The sequence below is a fragment of the Mytilus californianus genome, unplaced genomic scaffold (genome assembly GCF_021869535.1).
Source record: "Mytilus californianus isolate M0D057914Y unplaced genomic scaffold, xbMytCali1.0.p SCAF_8, whole genome shotgun sequence".
Taxonomy (NCBI): domain Eukaryota; kingdom Metazoa; phylum Mollusca; class Bivalvia; order Mytilida; family Mytilidae; genus Mytilus; species Mytilus californianus.
Window position 1 is genome coordinate 105,636,350 of NW_026262734.1, and position 14,605 is coordinate 105,650,954.

Below are 14,605 nucleotides of genomic sequence, written 5' to 3' on the forward strand. Positions count from 1 at the left end.
CTCATAATAAGTGAGAAATTAACATTACAAAAAATCTTAACTTTTTTCAAGTAGTCACTGAACCATGAAAATGAGGTCAAGGACAATGGACATATGACAGACGGAAACTTCATACTGAACACAAGGCATCTATTTACAAGGTATGAAGCATCCAGGTCTTCCAACTTCTGAAATATTAAGCTTTTAAGTAGCTAGTTAACGCCGCCGCCGGATCACTATTCCTAAGTCTCTCTTTCTGCGACAGAAGTCGTAGGCTCGACAAAAACTGTGAAAAGATTATCGGTGCTCTTGAAATCATGTGAAGGATCTGAAGAGATTAATTTTCACCTAATTTTGCATATTAACTTTAAATTTTGCAAGTCTTTTCTTCAATATGGTGTGGCCTTAGCTAATAATTTGCTGTAAACTACAGTGGTCTTGACAAATACAAGACGAAGTATTTTAGGTACATGTACAAAATGTATCTATATTGGATAGTGTCAGTCGTTCAAGTTTCCTAGATCCTAATTAACCCCGGTCTAATTAATCTTGAATATTAAATTGTCTTTAGTTCACTAGTTTCAAAAGATACGAGTCGGGTGTGGGGTAAGTTTGATATGCATTCCTGCTTTAAAACAGTACTTTTATTTGTCAATTTCATGATGATCAAAAACAGTATTTAAAGAAGTGAATTCCAATAATTATACGTATACAGAATCGGTTTTATAGGATTTATTGGACAAATTTCATGACTTCATCCAATTCTAAATAATTCAGAGTTTTACTGGCGGAACGGAAAATGTCCAAGGGATGACCATATTTCTAAATCCCATTCAAATATTGGGTCAAAAATTGGAAGTTCAGAGGCGGATTTTTATTTTATTTGGGGGGAGGGGGGTAAGGGTTAGGGTATATATTATGTTTATTGCATAGACTTTTTAATTTTTCCACTCCTAACGTTGCCTAGTTAGCCCCCACCTCACTTTTCTTTCAAAATCTTGGATCCGCATGTGAAGTTTACTTTATATCATTAACTACTAAAACGATTTTTTTAAATGACGATGATGCGTAAGTTACTAATCAAACAAAGTATAACCGTTGGATAGTATAACGGTTGGATTTAACCATGAAGATGCAATAATTTTGACAATCGTGCCATATGATGTGCCTGCATTGTTACTCTCAGTATGTAGCCCGTCATAGTCCGAACTATTTGTTTAAATCAACATAGATACAAATGCATTTACTATGCTTAATATCTAACCAGAGAAAAAGCTGGTGGGCACGCACAATAATGCTTGTAAATATAAAATAATTAAAATCAGTTTTTGACACAGGTGCTTTTGGCATGGAACCCCTACCCGAATTTTTGTTTTGTTTTATTAAGATTTTTTTTATATTTCCTTTCACATTTTAAATGTTTTCCCATATTAAATGTGTTTTAGTTCTTATCCTTATAATCTTACAATAATGTAGTTAATACGAGCTGCCTCACCAAAATAGGAAATTGTCCTAATGTCATAAACAAATAAAACGATTTTATGAATGGCGACGAGTCGTTATACATTTGCATTCGTAAATCAAACAAAAATTTAAGTTTAAACCATGCATGAAGAAGTAATAACATTGTTAAACATTGGCCTGCATTGTTAACTCCAAGTATCATACGGTGGTTCGTCGTAGTCCAAGCTAATTGTTTTCTAATCTACATGGATACAAATGCATTTACATGCTGAATATAGTCTGAGACGAAGCCGGTGGGTATGCACAAAAATCCTATATATAATTAGCAGTTTTTAAATACAGGCGCTTTGGGCATGAAAACCCCTCCCCTCATTTTTTTGGGGGTGTATTGTTGAGATTTTTATTACATTTTCTTTCCTATTTCAACTTATTTTCTCTTCTTTTATGTGTTCTATATCCTCTCCTTACAATCTTACAATACATGTATCTTTATTGAAGGAGAAAAAGCAACAAAATTATTTTTAAAAGGACTTATAAAACGAATTCTATGACTTTAATCTAGTTGTTCAGTAAATCTAGTACTTATGAATGTGAAATAAAAATACGCGTGAATTCTATTTCATGTTAATTGGAACAATAAATATTCTAGGCGTCATGCACATAAACATATTTGACTGGGAGAATATTGGAAAAAAAGTGACTTTTAAGTATTTCATCCTATTGTAAAATTTAGGGCGCACATCCATGGATTTTCTTTCATTCTGCTCGGACTTGTCGTTTAATTCAGCAAACATGTTGTCTCATTGGCACTCATACCACATCTTCTTGTTTATATATACACTGACGTGTGTGACTGAACATGCTAACTTAGTCAACAGTTCAATCAATCCCCGTCTGTGCCCCATCAAAATATCATAATTAAATAAAACGATTTTCAGGAAAATGTAATAATATTGATATGAGCATGGACCTGCATTATTACTCCGTCTCCGTGTAATCCGTCAAAAAGTACTCTTCATGGGTACAAAGCGATTAATATGCTGAATATAGCCCGAGAAGAAGCCGGTTAGCATGCACAATAATCCTAAACATAATTAGCAGCGTTTGAAATAGGTGGTTGAGGCATTCACCCCCCCCCCCCCCCCCCCCCATTTTTTTGTGTAAAGATCATTATCAAATATTTTTTAATATTTCAACTTATTTTCCTTATTTTAAGTGTTCTTGTTCATACAATCTCACCATGATTGAACTTTATACTTCGTAGTTGTAGTAGCAGCACGTATAAACTGGTTATTGTAAGATTGTAAGGATAAGAACCAAACGCCCGTGATTCATAAGGGAGAAACAAGCCGTCCATTTTTGAAATCAGGAGATATTTAGGTTGGGGACCTGCACGTATTCCTTTAATATATAAAAATTAATTGTCTTGATACGACTATGGGAGGTTAAAATTCATGATGAAAAAAATGAACTCAGGTGGAATTAAAAAAAACATGAAATTGGGAATAATCTTGAATATTATCTGTATATATAGATGTCACACCAGTTCAGAAAGAATGATTTATTTCCATAACAATCAAACGATATTTAACTCGTTTAAGTTCTAGTATTGCCGCACAAAAGTTTAGTTCCAGCGGCAGCGACAAAAAGTTGCAGCTGGAATATTTCATATTTTTCTCAATCTGTAATAAGACATAGATTTTCATCCTTTAAATTGGTCAGCACGAAATGAATTCGCATTCAAACTGACTGGGTTAGACAATGTACAGGCGATAGGGACATGAATATAAAGTGAACGTATAATTTCCGCTGAGACAACTACCCATTAAAGACCAATGATCAAAGAAGAGAACAATAACAGGTTACTGTAAGGCCAACAACAATTAGTAACACCTCCTGTTGTAAAATGATGTGCTAAATATATTTTCAATAAAGTTTTTTAGTACATTTTAGTTTTTTTTGCTTCATGCAACGTGTTCTTGCTCATACATCACATACAAACATCTGTAATGGCAACAGTTCATGAGTACCGCCCCTCTACTCTTTTTTTCCAAATTTTAAAAATATTCTTTGTGACAAAAGGTAAACGCGTAATACAAATATTGATGCGAACTGACTCGAACCACTGTTAATAGATTTCAATATTCGATGTCTTTCATTTTCATTAACTAAAAGTAAACGAATACAATTGCACATCCACCAATCTATGAACAATAACATCAACTTTCAAAGTACCGAATACCTACCCCTACACAAACACTTTATACATACTATATTTTGCAATTCCAAACAAATACGACCTGTCCTGTGTTTCATACAAATTTCAACTGTAAAATTCGCATCAGACAGCAATGGTAAATTGTCATTACAATTTTATTTTCTGTTAGCGAATTAAGAACTCTCACCATGATTTCTGGCATATACTCACAAATTGAAATGATTTACTTACCGGCTACTTTCTAACAAAGTGAGTTTTTTACTCGTATATAATACAAAAATTATATACACATCCCAGAGTCCACTAACAAATGACTAACATATATGCCAAACAAGCATAATTTAAAAATATACTGGACAAATCGTGGCATAAAAACAACTATTGTTTTCATTCATTGACGAATATAACTTCAATAGTATCATGATAGGGAAACACATGATTTTTTTTTAAACCCTCCCTCTAAAAATCTGCGTTTTTTCGCCATCAATGACTGTAAAATTGCACGTAGGCAGTCAAACTACATGACAGCTCTTCAGAAATTGCTTCAAAATCTTTCATTCATAATCAGGAATAAGGATTTCAAATGGTAAAATATGTCCTAATAATTATTTGTTCAAATGGTTTCTACAAAACCGAGATTCGCTCAAGGTAGTTTTCAAATTTCAATTTTTTTCATCACTTGAGCTGAAATCACTCGAAATCCTTTGTCTTAGCTATAGTATAAAAATCAACTTAATAACTGATATTATTATGAAATTCACAGTAAAAACAGTTTAGAAACTTTGAAAATAATCTGTTGTAAGTAACCGAAAAGATAAAAATATGAAGTTGCTTAAAAAAACTGATTAATTCAGAGATTTTCGGATTGAAATCGTGAATTTTTCCTTATGGTCAAGATTTCCACGTGGGTATCGCATGAAAAAGTTGTTTTTCTACCTTTTCATGCAAATAAAATTTCGTAAAAAGTATATAGAAAGTAAGACAATTTATTCATAGAACTTTTAAGAGTAAAATATAATGAAAATAGGACGTCTTTGAACATTTTATTCTTTTGTTCTTATGTCAAGTTTTCACCCGCTCTGAAGTAAAGAGCTCAAAATGGCTGCTCGTAGTCACATTGCAATAAGTCCTAAATTCATGAATAAAACTTCCAACCTACCAAGATACGGCATTCATCACTATGGTCATTCATCTTGCAAATTGCACATTTAGTTTTTTAGGGAAATATATCCAGATACAAAGAAATGGGGGAATCCTTACACTAAGCGATATCGCCGGAGACAAAGTAGTGACGTCACGGCGAATTAAAAATAAAAACATTTATCACGTGACAGATGCCCTTGAGGTCATCCAATTATTGATCGACTTTGTCAGTAAATACAAGTTATAAAAGATGTACTACGTTCCGTATCCGTTCCTTAAGAGGTTTTTTCTATCTGTGATTTTTTTTTAACACCCATGTTTTCGTAGCAGGCGAAGATACCTATTATTTCTAAAAAAAAAAAAAACCAATGGTGTAGAAGGAAATACAAATTTAACTCTGATGACACAGAATGTGTAGAAAACTGACAAATAAACAAAATAAAATGATAGAAACAGGACTTCTGGTGAAGATGACATCTGTTATTCTTTCTTGCTTTCCAAACCAGCTATTATAAAAAATTTCGATGTTAATTAATCAATCGTTAGAAAACACCTTTTTATATATTAAACGAAAGAGGCACAAATTGTACCCCTCAAAACAGTAGGCAACTATAGTTTCAAGTTTAATTACACTCGAGACAGTTCTTACTCTGTAACAGTCTTGAACTGTTGATTAATTCATCATTTTACTTGTAGTGTCTTTTGAAAGGGATTGATACACATAGGCACTTATCTCTGAAAAAATACCTTCACACCTTTATATAGATATATAGGGTTTTTTTTTAAAATGAGACAAAGTTCCTGTGTTTATACGACCAGAGACATATAATATATGTATTTTTTTAAATATTTTTCTTCTTACCTTTCAGCTTTCCAGAACATAGTGCGGCTGTAATATTGATCTTTTGAAATCAAAGATGATTAGGAAAAACTCTGATGGTAGTCAGAGTGCATTGCTACGATTCATATCGCCTGATTTCTTGAAGGCCTTTAATTGATTGCTTTCCCCATTATTTACAACGATAAAAAAAAAAACTGCATATGGTTGTGAATGTGATATGAAACTTCCGAAATTAATAAATTTGATGGGAAATAAAACAATGTGTTTAATTTAAGTTAAAAGCTGGGAATAAACATTACCCGTCAACACTGATCAATCACAATGCCCGTTCTTTTTCAAAATAAACTTCATGAGAAATTTAAAATCTTTTTATGATAGTGTGCTTTTCAACTAGTTTATTATTTTCTTTTCATTAATTTTTGTTAGACATTCAGATTTAAGACAAGTAATTTATCAAAAAAACATATCCCCTTCAAAAGATAAAAGATCACTGCCTAAACGACAACGATAACTGTGGTGATAACGAGTCAAGCAAAACAAAGAAATATATTTACTCAGCATGACAAAACTTACATCTTTCCATTGTATGAATACATTGTGTTGTATGTTTTTTTCATTGTAAAATGTAAAGACATATTAGAGTTATCTCTCTTTATATGAATAGAATATTTTTATTTCCCAAATTACAGGGCCCATTGAGGGCATAAAATCAGATACAATTGATTTACATAATTGGTAACAACAACAATAATAGTCACTTGTAAATATATATTTAGTATATTAGCATTGGTCAGAATCAGAGCCAAAAACCACATATATATTGTGAATAAAAGAATAAAATTACATTATATGCATTCATTCTCAAATAATTTACTTGACTTAGTGTCAATATTCATACCTGATCTCCTTAATTCAAAACAGTCACAAAAATAACAGCCCAGTTTTTCCATAAGAGTTACACTTTCTTGGGTCAAGAGCCATAAAAATTCAGAAGATTTATTTAAATTTTTAAAATTATAACAATTGTAGAAATGTATTGAAAAAAATCTTCCCTTTGAATATCGTAAAGAGGGCATTCTAACAAAAAATGAAGCTCATCTTCAACTTTACCAAGTGAGCAATTTGAACAAAGACGCTCAGATCTATCTATATATTTTTTTGAATATCTGTCTGTCTCAATTTTTAAAGAGTGAGCGCTTATTCTTAATTTACAAATTGACTGTCTTTTTTTAAAATCCTGTAGTTCTAAATATTTTTCTTTTTTAAAACAATTTTTTATAGAAAAATAAGTACCAAGCTTCCCTTTTTTCAGAGTTAATTGTTTGATACTTCAGTCTATTCCAAAATGTTAAATAACTTTCACATAGTTTATTTTTAACATACTGACATAAAGAACCAATTGATTGTGACAGGTCTGGTGAACTGACTCTTCTCCCTATGCATGTGCTCTGTTAGCGTTTATCAGTTTGACATTTGCGCGAAGGATGAATGAAATCTGTAAAATTGTTTGTCTGTCTTCAGTGGAGTAGTTTCATTAAGTTGCCTCACTAAATTTTTTGACCACGAAAAACGAGAACATATACAACGTCTATTCTGTCGAACGGGTTGAAGATGGTTCAAAACATTTGACTTTCATTTTACCCAATTTTTCGAGTCGTTCTTTGCATGAAGACAGATTGGAAGCATTTAGTCCAACTTTGTTTCAATAGAAAAAGACCAACGTAGATATAAATATCTCAATTGTTTAAATCAATCTGATCAAAATAAAGATCCTGTGTCCAAGCTTTGCTTACCGGTACAAGGGCTTACCGGTACAAGGGCTTGAACTCGGACATGACAGGATCTGTATTTTAATAAGATTGGGAAAAATATCATACTTTGTTAAAAACAATCTTAATCAGGAAAGAAGTTTTGTCAAACTAGCATAATTCAGATGTTTGAATTGTTTAATTACCAACATATTTGTGACGATAGATTGGTTTGTAATTCAACAGATAGTTTGTGTTTCTATGGGATCCAACCGTTCTCCTTTTTATAACGATTTTTTTTTAAATTACTCATATGTGGCAGACTTCATTCAATTACTCATTTCGAAGAATGAAAATAAGCCCGTACAGTCCTTTTACGTCAGATTTATCCATAAAGATAACGTTTTCTCATTGAATAACTAAAAGTTTGCTGACTATGTTGATTGCAACTAAGATCTATCTATTCTAAAATTGCTCTCATTCGTTCGTTCGTTCGTTCGTTCGTTTGTTCGTCCGTTTTATAAATCATACATGTGAGACGGCAACTGTTTTGGAATCGAATGACAGGCGTTGTATGCAAACCAAGAGACGCCTGCCGTGCCCTGTCGACGTACGTTATGTCACAGCCAGGTTTGAGTTCATACGATTCCGATTGTTTTACTCACTTTTTTTATTGATTAGACTTAATCAAACTTAACATTACATTCATAGCATAATTATACTGGCATAATACCTCCATTGGTGGACATGTTATTGTGAAATGATGTTCATCATCCACTTCAGTTTTCATAAAGAACATTTTTTCATGTTCTGTAGGGATTTCATTGTATCATTTCTCTTGAACCAACACCAATTGACTTATTCTTTTTTTAGTGTATATATATATATACAAGTCTAAATTGAAAACAACGTTCAAATCTATGATTGCGTTGGATAAAAACCGCAATTTTTATACGTGTGCATGCAAAACAAATTTCTTGTTAGAGGGGTCTACATACAGCACAAACAACATTTTCCAAAAGACCAAAAAAGTGAAAAAGTATATTTTAACAAAACATATATTTCTTCATTCAAGTCAATAATCAATGTCATTCAAGCTTACTTTTATCTTTTATTTTCCAAATTTGTATGTTCATTTTAGCAATCATCAATCAGTCAAACAATTAATTAACTAATTAATCATCAATCAATCAATCAAACAATCAATCAATCAATCAATCAATTGTTAACGGTTATTATTACAGTGAAGTAGCTTTTTTTCAAAACCATTTGTAATCTCAATTACATAGTTTGCCATTTTTTTTACGCCCCTGTATATTAGTCATATAGCTTCTTACGTATTTAGGTATCTGTACATCGTTAATGTTTGAGCGTTGCTGATGAAGGTAAGTCCAGAAGGCACTTCGATCGCACGAAATTTTTGAAGTGGTATTTTCAGTTACATGGTTAATTCACGCAGAAATCACATATTTTGAAAAAAAATTCTTTGATTTTCACATACGACAGAAAGATACAGCCATTTTGATTTTACTTGTTGATCTGATAAAAGCAGATTGGAGTTACAAACAACATACTTAATGTTCCTGGCATGAATATGCATGTAATATTTGTCACTGTCAGTTTATTATTATTAGATCCATCCATGGTTAACTATCAGCCCTGCGCCATAATTATGTATACTTTAGTTAGATGAGATGCAATGTCAGTTAATAAATTGGGTCGAATCAAGAGAGAGGCGAAAGATACCCAAGTGATATTCAAACTCATAAGTCGAAAACAAAATGACAATGCCATGGCAAAAAACGAAAAACTACAAAAAACAACAGTAAAAAAAAAACACAACATAAATTACTAAAGAATGAGCAACACAAACCAGATCAAAAACCGGGGGTGATGTCAGGCGCTTCGTAAGGATAGTCTAAGCAGATTCTGCTCCACATGCGACATCCGTCGTGTTACTCCTATAAAATACCTTGATAATTTAGATAATGATTGTACGTAAGCGAATTATCGGGAAAATATTCCAAATCATAATGGTAATATAAAAATAAGGAGACATGGCATGATTGCCAATGAGACAACTATCCATCAAAGTTCAAATGAAGTGGATGTAAGCAATTATAGGCAATCGTTCGGCCTTCAACAATGAGAAAAAACCCTACCGTATATTCGGCTTTAAAAGGCCCCGACATGAAAAATGTGAAAGAATTCAATTGAGAAAATCTAACGGCCTAAATTTATAATAATTAAAAGAATTTATGAAGAACAAATATGACAGCCATGAACCAATGACAACCACTGAACTACAGGCTCCTGAATTGGGACAGGCACATTCAAAATATGGCGGAGATAAACATATTTGCTGGCACCAAACCATCCCTAACCTGGGACAGTGGTGTAACAGTACAACATAGGAACAAACTTTAAAAATCAGTTGAAAAGGGTTTATCTCATCAGATCGATACAAAGCAGAAAAACAACTGACAAAAACACAGATCCGACGTGGCAGAGAAAATCCCCACAACAAAAAGACCCTAAGTACAGGTCTGAAAGTACTCGTAGTTACTGACAGCTAGTTCAAATGCAATAACAACTAAAAATTAATCATGTTCTCTCAGATATATATATATATATATATATATATATATATATATATATATATATATAGTTATGTTTTAATTTTTCAAAAACAAAATCAATGGTAAAAACTAATAAAACAAAATTCAAAGATTTACTACTGTGTTGAATTGATAACCTTTAAGAATGAGTTTATTCAAAGTAGTTTACTTTACATCTTAGTTTTAGTTTACATGGATCGTATCTAAATTTACGGGATTTATAAACAACATCGCCGTAAAAATTAGGATGTCATATCCAGTTTCTAATCAGAATTCTACACGAATAGCCAAATCTCCTCACTAAATCTTTGTATCTATGACAGAATTTGGTAAAGGTTTTAATTAATTTGTGGTAACGAAATCCCTGACCTAATAATTTATCAGTTATACATAAATTACGTTCATTGAAATCTAAAATGCAACTACAGACACGGACATAGCGAACAAGGTGTGAAATATACACACTGTGAGAAGGGACCAAAAGGAACATCACCGTCCAAATAGGGAAAATTAACAATCGCGAACGAAAAATCGTTTGTTTTCGTAAATTTGTGTATAGAGTTTCCCGTGTTTAACTGCAATATTCAAAATCTAGAAAAAAGACAATTATTGCCGTCGGTATTAGAGTTATCCAAAGTAAGTTCCTTTAGGTAAATTTCAGCAGTAAAAGTAGAAAATTCTTGATTATTTAAAGCAAAAATATCATCATGGTAACGGTAAGTGTTTTTAAATTTATCATTTAAATGTAATTAGACGTAAAGATGAATTTGGCCATAAACTATGGAAAGCCTCAGCTGTCATATATTAGAGATTTACAAAACGTTATGCTGAAGCTTAAAATGTAAAGTTAAGACAGCGTGATGTTGAATTGAGTCACCAAAATGCTAACTCTAAATTACAATATGTTAAGTTGAATTTGCGCAATGTTGACTTGCAATGACAAGTGCTTTAGTTGTGAAAGTATAATGATAAGTCACGATGTTGTGATGATATGCCAAACACGCGTAACGTTGGGTTTAAAGTACATGATGTAAAGTTGACGTTGCATGATGTTAGCTTGCAGATTGATACTGCTCAGTCATCCACATCGACAGCTATGATAACAAATAAAATGAATAGCTAAAATGTATGGTGCTGACTTGTTATTAATAAATGTTGAGCTGAGATAGTACGATGTTATATCATTGTGATATTACGATTGGTCTATCATGCAATCTGTTGATTTAAAACACCATGATGCACAGTTGAAAGTACATGATGTTAAGTTAAGATAACACGATGCTACACCACTATATTGAAACGAAAAGTTTACCATACAATTTGTTGACTTAAAACAACACGATGCAACGTGTTAAGCTAAGATGCTCACCGGAAACTACAGGACGTACAGTTGAAATTTTGTAATGCTAAGCTACGATAGCACGATGTTATATCATTATAATGTCACAATAGGCTTATTATACAATTTGCTCATTTAAAACTACACAACGTACAGTTGAAAGTACGTGATGTTAAGCTAAGATAGCACGTTGTTATATCGTTAGAATGTCACGATAGGCTTACCACACGATATGCTCGTTTAAAACTACACGACGTACAGTTGAATGTACGTGATGTTGAGCTATGATAGCAATATCTTATATCATAATAATATCACGATAGGCTTGCCATACAATATGCTCATTCAAAACTACACGACGTACAGTTGAAAGTACGTGTTGTTCAGCTACGATAGCACGATGTTATATCATTATAATGTCACGATAGGCTTATTATACAATTTGCTCATCTAAAATTACACCACGTACAGCTGAAAGTAAGTGGTGTTAAGCTAAGATAGCACTTTGTTATATCATTAGAATGTCACGATAGGCTTACCACACGATATGCTCATTTAAAACTACATGATTTTCAGTTAAAACTAGGTGATGTTATGCTAAGATAGCATGTTGTTATATCATTTGAATGTCACGATAGGCTTACCATACAATATGCTCATTTAAAACTACACAACGTACAGTTGAAAGTATGTGATGTTGAGCTATGATAGCACGATGTTATATCATAATAATATCACGATAGGCTTGCCATACAATATGCTCATTCAAAACTACACGACGTACAGTTGAAAGTACGTGTTGTTGAGCTAAGATAGCACGATGTTATATCATTATGACGTCACGAGAGGCTTATCATACAATGTGTTGACTTGAAACTACACGATGTAAAATTGAAGTAGTTTGGTCTTGACTTGAAACAGTAAAATGTTAAGTTATAAAAACAGAACGTAAAGTCAAAATAAAACAATGATAGGATGACATATACTTGTGCAGAATTGAAGATTTTTGGTGTTGACTTCGAATATAGTACAAATATTAGATCGTTTTATGTTAAATTGAAAGACAATAATGATGCGTAAAACATTACAGAATTATGTGAATTGAAACTGCAATTCTATGGAAAAGAATGAGGGACAAATCCCCAGGATTTTTTCTTCTTCATTTGCAAGTTCGGAGGCAAAATGATATACAAAGAAAGTTTTCCATAAATTCATAAAGCAAAAGAATTACCCATCGCTATATATTACACTTGAATATAGTTTTGCCGTATATTTTACATGTTTTGTTTGGATTTTTTTTTATGATTAAAAACCAGACTTTTTTTATGAATTTAAGAAAATATTTATCTATGTTGTGTGTTAATATATACAACATAATATTGTGCTTATAAGACTCATGACTGTGAGGGTCAAATTTTACTCATATAAAATCACATCTATGTAAGAGTTAGCGGAGAATTTGTATTTACCACTCCCGTTTTCCACGAAATAAAACATAAGAATCTGGAGTCTTAATCTTAAAAAAACAAAGATCAACTGATATGACAAATAATACGATTATAGCGCAGGACTGAGAGGGTCAGAGCTATATCAGAATGTGACCCCCCGGTCTTGTTAGAGGTATCTGAAAATTTGAATTTTCTTTTCCATGAAATAAAACAAAAGAATCTGGACTTAATCAAAAGCGATGCGATTACGATTTCCATAGAATGTCAGAGACAGTTTGTCGACTAGTTCGTTGAAGATTCGGCTAGGCAAGTAAAGTATGTCTTGTAACAAAGCAGGGTTTATTCATATTCATATCACACTTACATGTTCTCGTCCTGATATGCATGTAATATTTGCCACTGTACGTAAAACGCACCCCTTTCTCCGAAATAAAACCAAAAAATCTGGACTTAATCAAATCCGATGCTATTTGGATTTCCATAGATTGTCAGAGTCGGTTTGTCAACTATAGTTTGTTAAAAATTCGGCTAAGCAAGCAAAATATGTCTTGTACAGAGCCAAGATTTATTCATATTCATATTACACTTACATATTCTAGTCCTTATATGCATGTAATATTTGCCACTGTACACTAAATACAAATACATTTTCATCAATTCTTTTTATGAAAAGGAGCCTATCTTAAGCACGTTCATCGATTTGACATCCTGTAGTTCATGTTTTTTTGGGATTTCCTCGAAAATTATAACACATTCCTTCTTTATTTGCAAAATCGCCAAGTGACGGGTGGCACATATGAAACAGGATCTGCTTATCCTTCTGGAGCACCTGAGATCACCCCTTTTTTGAGGGTTTCGTGTTGCTCAGTTTTTGGTTTTCTATATGTTGCGCTTAATATACTGTTGTTTGGCTTTTGATCTTTTTTCTCTCGTTTATTTCGGCTCATGAGTTTTTATCAGGACATTGTCAGTTTGGTTAAGATTTTTACTATCCCTTTTGTATCTTTCGCCTTCTTTTATCCATTTTTGTGTATTTTTTTTCGATTCTCCCCTCCCCTGAACAGTATAATAGATAGATAAATGAAAACAGAAACCCTTTTCAACAAAAGGAGATCTACAAGTAACTCGACGTGACCGAAATTGTAAATTTCTTCCTCATTAGACATATTGCCCTTAGGGTAGATCGAGTGTCTTCCGCCATCTTAGGGAGCTACCATGTGATTTTTATTGGGGGCTAGAATGAAATTTGAAAAAAGGCAGGACAGGAGTTTTGTGTAAAAAAAAAACAGGATGAGCAACTTGGCAAAAAAAAGGCAGGATGACAATTTATGTAAAAACAAGAGGCTCTCAAGAGCCTGAATCGCTCACCTGTATTTCAGAGGAGAAGATTTTTAAATGTTAGCAAACTTGATGAACAAATTGTGTAAAATTGTCTTTAAAGGGCAATAACTCCTTAAGGGGTCAATTGACAATTTTGGTCATATTAAGTTTTTTGTAGATCTTACTTTGCTGAACATTATTGCTGCTTACAGTTTATATATATCTATAATAATATTCAAAATAATAACAAAAAACTGCAAAATTTTGTTAAAACTACGAATTCGGTGGCAGCAACCCAACAATGGGTTGTTCGATTCGTCTAATAATTTCAGGGCCGATAGATCTTGACCAATTTAACAATTTTATTCCAGTCACATTTGCTCTAAAAGCTTTAGTTTTTGAGATATAAGCCAAAAACTGCATTTGACCCCTATGTTCTATTTTTAGCCATGGCGGCCATGTTTGTCGATGGATCAAAACTTCGGAT

The 14,605-nt window shown here is 32.6% G+C and overlaps 1 protein-coding gene across 1 annotated transcript in view; it reads right to left on the bottom strand.

The window, feature by feature from the left end:
• Window positions 1–4,960, bottom strand: part of LOC127711141 (lysine-specific demethylase 2A-like) — a 69,416-nt gene extending 64,456 nt beyond the window's left edge. The window contains exon 1 of the mRNA XM_052217091.1: window positions 4,821–4,960. Coding sequence (XP_052073051.1) covers window positions 4,821–4,853 — 33 coding nt within the window. The 5' untranslated portion in view covers window positions 4,854–4,960. The remainder of the gene's footprint in view (window positions 1–4,820) is intronic.
• Between the last annotated feature and the right edge of the window lie 9,645 nt (window positions 4,961–14,605).